This window comes from Pollicipes pollicipes, unplaced genomic scaffold (genome assembly GCF_011947565.3).
Source record: "Pollicipes pollicipes isolate AB1234 unplaced genomic scaffold, Ppol_2.1 Scaffold_3168;HRSCAF=3711_pilon_pilon_pilon, whole genome shotgun sequence".
Taxonomy (NCBI): domain Eukaryota; kingdom Metazoa; phylum Arthropoda; class Thecostraca; order Pollicipedomorpha; family Pollicipedidae; genus Pollicipes; species Pollicipes pollicipes.
Genome location: NW_023596242.1, coordinates 64,806 through 68,008, shown reverse-complemented (window position 1 = coordinate 68,008; position 3,203 = coordinate 64,806). Strand labels below are relative to the sequence as shown.

The 3,203-nt window shown below is 63.5% G+C and overlaps 2 protein-coding genes across 2 annotated transcripts in view; one reads left to right on the top strand and one right to left on the bottom strand.

Moving 5' to 3' along the window:
* Positions 1-874, bottom strand: part of LOC119090873 (fasciclin-2-like) — a 16,718-nt gene extending 15,844 nt beyond the window's left edge. The window contains exon 1 of the mRNA XM_037213609.1: positions 810-874. Coding sequence (XP_037069504.1) covers positions 810-874 — 65 coding nt within the window. The remainder of the gene's footprint in view (positions 1-809) is intronic.
* Positions 875-2,070: 1,196 nt separating this feature from the next.
* The window catches only part of LOC119090872 (fasciclin-2-like), a 15,009-nt gene continuing 13,876 nt past the window's right edge, over positions 2,071-3,203 (top strand). The window contains exon 1 of the mRNA XM_037213608.1: positions 2,071-2,345. Within this exon, the coding sequence (XP_037069503.1) occupies positions 2,071-2,345 (275 nt within the window). The remainder of the gene's footprint in view (positions 2,346-3,203) is intronic.

The following is a 3,203-nucleotide window of genomic DNA, read 5'->3' as shown; positions in this document are numbered from 1 at the left end:
GGTCTGACCTCACGCCGACAGTCGGACCAGGTGATACACACAGCCTGATCTTGTCACACCGACAGTCGGACCAGGTGATGCACACAGCCTGATCTTGTCACGCCGACAGTCGGACCAGGTGATACACACAGCCCGATCTTGTCACATCGACAGTCGGACCAGGTGATACACACAGCCTGATCTTGTCGCGCCGACAGTCGGACCAGGTGATACACACAGCCTGATCTTGTCACGTCGACAGTGGTGCTGGTGAGTCAGCTGTGAACCAAAAGTATGCGGCGCCTCTGTTCTTGTCGGATGTATTTACGATGCAGCCACGTAATGACTTCCAGCGTGCCTGCTTTTCATCGACAGTGACACAGTGATTGTTTAATTGTTCGCTGGGGATGTATGTGATCTGATTGAGCTATACCTTGTGGTCATTGCTTTCAGCACGCTTGTCATTCGTCTGATTACGGGAACCTCAAACGAAGCTGATGCTCTCGTCGAATGGTGTCGCTTGGTGATATGATTGTAAGCAGCGCCATGTGTCGTCATGCGCCATGCAGGCGCCATGTGCTATCATGCGCCATGCAGCGTCATGTGCCGTGCTCGTCCTGCGCGGGCCCCCTGACACCGCAGCGCCCGCTGCGAGCCCCGCGTTTGGCCGCTACGTTAACCCCAGTGACCTGCTCGTGACGCTGCTCCGACGCGTCCTGGTGACATGATGTCCTGGCCTGACCTGATTCCACCTGACCTGGCCGACCAGGTACGTGGTGGAGCAGGAGGCTGATGATACAGGACATCTCCTCTGAGACGATGGCACCTACATTGCCGTGCCAAGGTGCCCGACGAGGGTGAACTGGACGAGCGCCACATCCAAGTGGAAACGCATCCGCGTCCGCCGCCGAGTGCCAGACTCCGTTCTCCCTCGGCGGATATCGCTGACCTAAATTGCTCCGGAGTAGTAAAACCGCCGGGTCCCGCCCTCTCCACTTAACGCTGCTGGATGGCCCGTGTTGTTGTGACGGGGCGGTGCCAGGGTGGCTTCCGTCTGCTCCACCCGAATCCGGCCCGTCGCCCGGCATCAGTCCGTCGGTGGGCTGCCAACACCTCTCCACCTCTACCAACGGGTCGGGTCGGGTCGGGGCCGTCACCCGGCATCGAGTCTGTCGGCCAGCCGTCCACAACTCTCCGCCTCTACAACGGGTCGGGTCGGGGGGGCCGTCGCCCGGCATCGGGTCTGTCGGCCAGCCGTCCACACCTCTCCGCCTCTACCAACGGGTCGGGTCGGGTCGGGGCCGTCACCCGGCATCGAGTCTGTCGGCCAGCCGTCCACAACTCTCCGCCTTACCAACGGGTCGGTCGGGTCGGGGCCGTCGCCGGCATCGGGTTGTCGGCAGCCGTCACACCTCTCCGCCTCTACCAACGGGTCGGGTCGGGTCGGGGCGTCACCGGCATCGAGTCTGTCGGCCAGCCGTCCACATCCCTCCGCCTTTACCGATGGATCGGCTGGGGCGGGGCCGCCGCCCCGTTTGGGCCGCGGTCGGCTGTAGCCGGCTCTGTGCGGCCGGTCAGAGGGCTCGCGGGCGGCCGGCTGCAGGGGGACGGCGGCGGATGCTCGCAATGACATTGACGCGTCGAAACACGAGGCTAATGCGATGGGAGTGAAGGGGGATCCGCTGACTGTCGCAACAAATGTCATTGGCGAAATGGAGCGCTGTCAGAAATCGCACGCATTCCCCGCGGCCGGTGTTTAGACCCATGTGCACTCAGTGCGGCACCACCGACAGCACGGCGCGGCCCGCACGCGCCCTGCAAAAGCCGGGCGTTTCACGCACGCTATGGTGTGTCGTGGGTTTGGGGGACGCGCGGATGTGGCAGTGAGTGTGGAGCGGTGTGAGCTGACCTTTGAATATTTGGGTTGTCGTTGAGTCGGTCACGGCCATGCTGGTGCTTAGAAATATGAAGGTCGTCATGCCGGCAGCACAGTGATTTTCTCCAACCCTATCTCATTATGAACTCAAGTCAGATGCAGATGTGACGTGCATGACTGAGCCGACCTACAGGTGCACTCGCGGCCGGAGATCCATGGAGCCGCAGCCGGGCACGGAGGTCGAGGTGACGGAGAAGGAGGCCGGCAGCATCCCTGCCGGCGGCCGGCAAGCCGGTGCCGACGCGCAACTGGGTAAACCCGACAACGCCGACGGTCGACCGTGGACGGGCTCAGCGTCGGACACAGGACGGCACGCTCACTTCGACCCGGCCAGGCGCGACATGGGCGGCGAGTACAGTGCATCGCGAGAACGCGTCGGCCGGGTGGAGAACAGCGTCAAAGTCGTGGGTCATGTCAGCCCGAGATATCGGTGAGGGGGCGGCAGCGGCGCCGCCGCGCGCGCAGGCAGCGGCCGCGGCCGCCGCCGCGCTATCCGGCGGGACGCGGGTGCTGGGGACGGCACGGCCGGATCTGGGTGGTACCATGGCCAGGTCTGTCCGGGCTGGCCGCCGGCGCTGCTCTCCGGCGGGACGCGGATGCTGGGGATTGTCCCGGCCGACTGTGGGGGACGCCGTGGTCGGGCCTGTCCGGGCTGGCCGCTGGCGCTGCTCTCAGGTGGGGTGCGGATGCTGGGGAGTCACGGTCGGCTGTGGGTGACGCCGTGGCCGGGTCTGCCGGGCTGGTCGCGCGCGCTCTCCGGCGCGGTGTCGGGCGGTCCGGCGGGGCCCCGCGCGGCTGATCAACATGCCAGATAGGCGTTAGAGCCGAGGTCGGGTTGACATGATACCTCGCTTCACGTGGGGGGCTATTGTGCCTGCGTGGCCTGACGGCGAATGAAAGGACCATCGGGATGGCGGGGAGATCGAGATGATAGCAGGGACGCAGCGCGGATCATTGCCGTCACGACAAACGGGGACTCACGCGGCAAGTCCTCTGGGATCAACTAACAGCACCGCGGACAGCATTAAACGGACGGATGTGCGTAAAACGTGTCGCCGCCATACCAGATCCCAAGCAGCTGATGACGAATTGGTGATCTATTGTGTGGCTATTGTGTCGCCGAAAATGTGTGCATGCTTTTGGCTTGAGCCACGGGGCGTGTTAAGTATCGCCTGGCGGGAGTTTTCTTCCTTCGTCTTGTAAGGGGCTCTCAGAGGCGCCCCCAAATCTCAAAGCTGAGCGGGGATAGAGTCACCGGTTGTGTGATAGAGTCACTGGGCAATGGTAA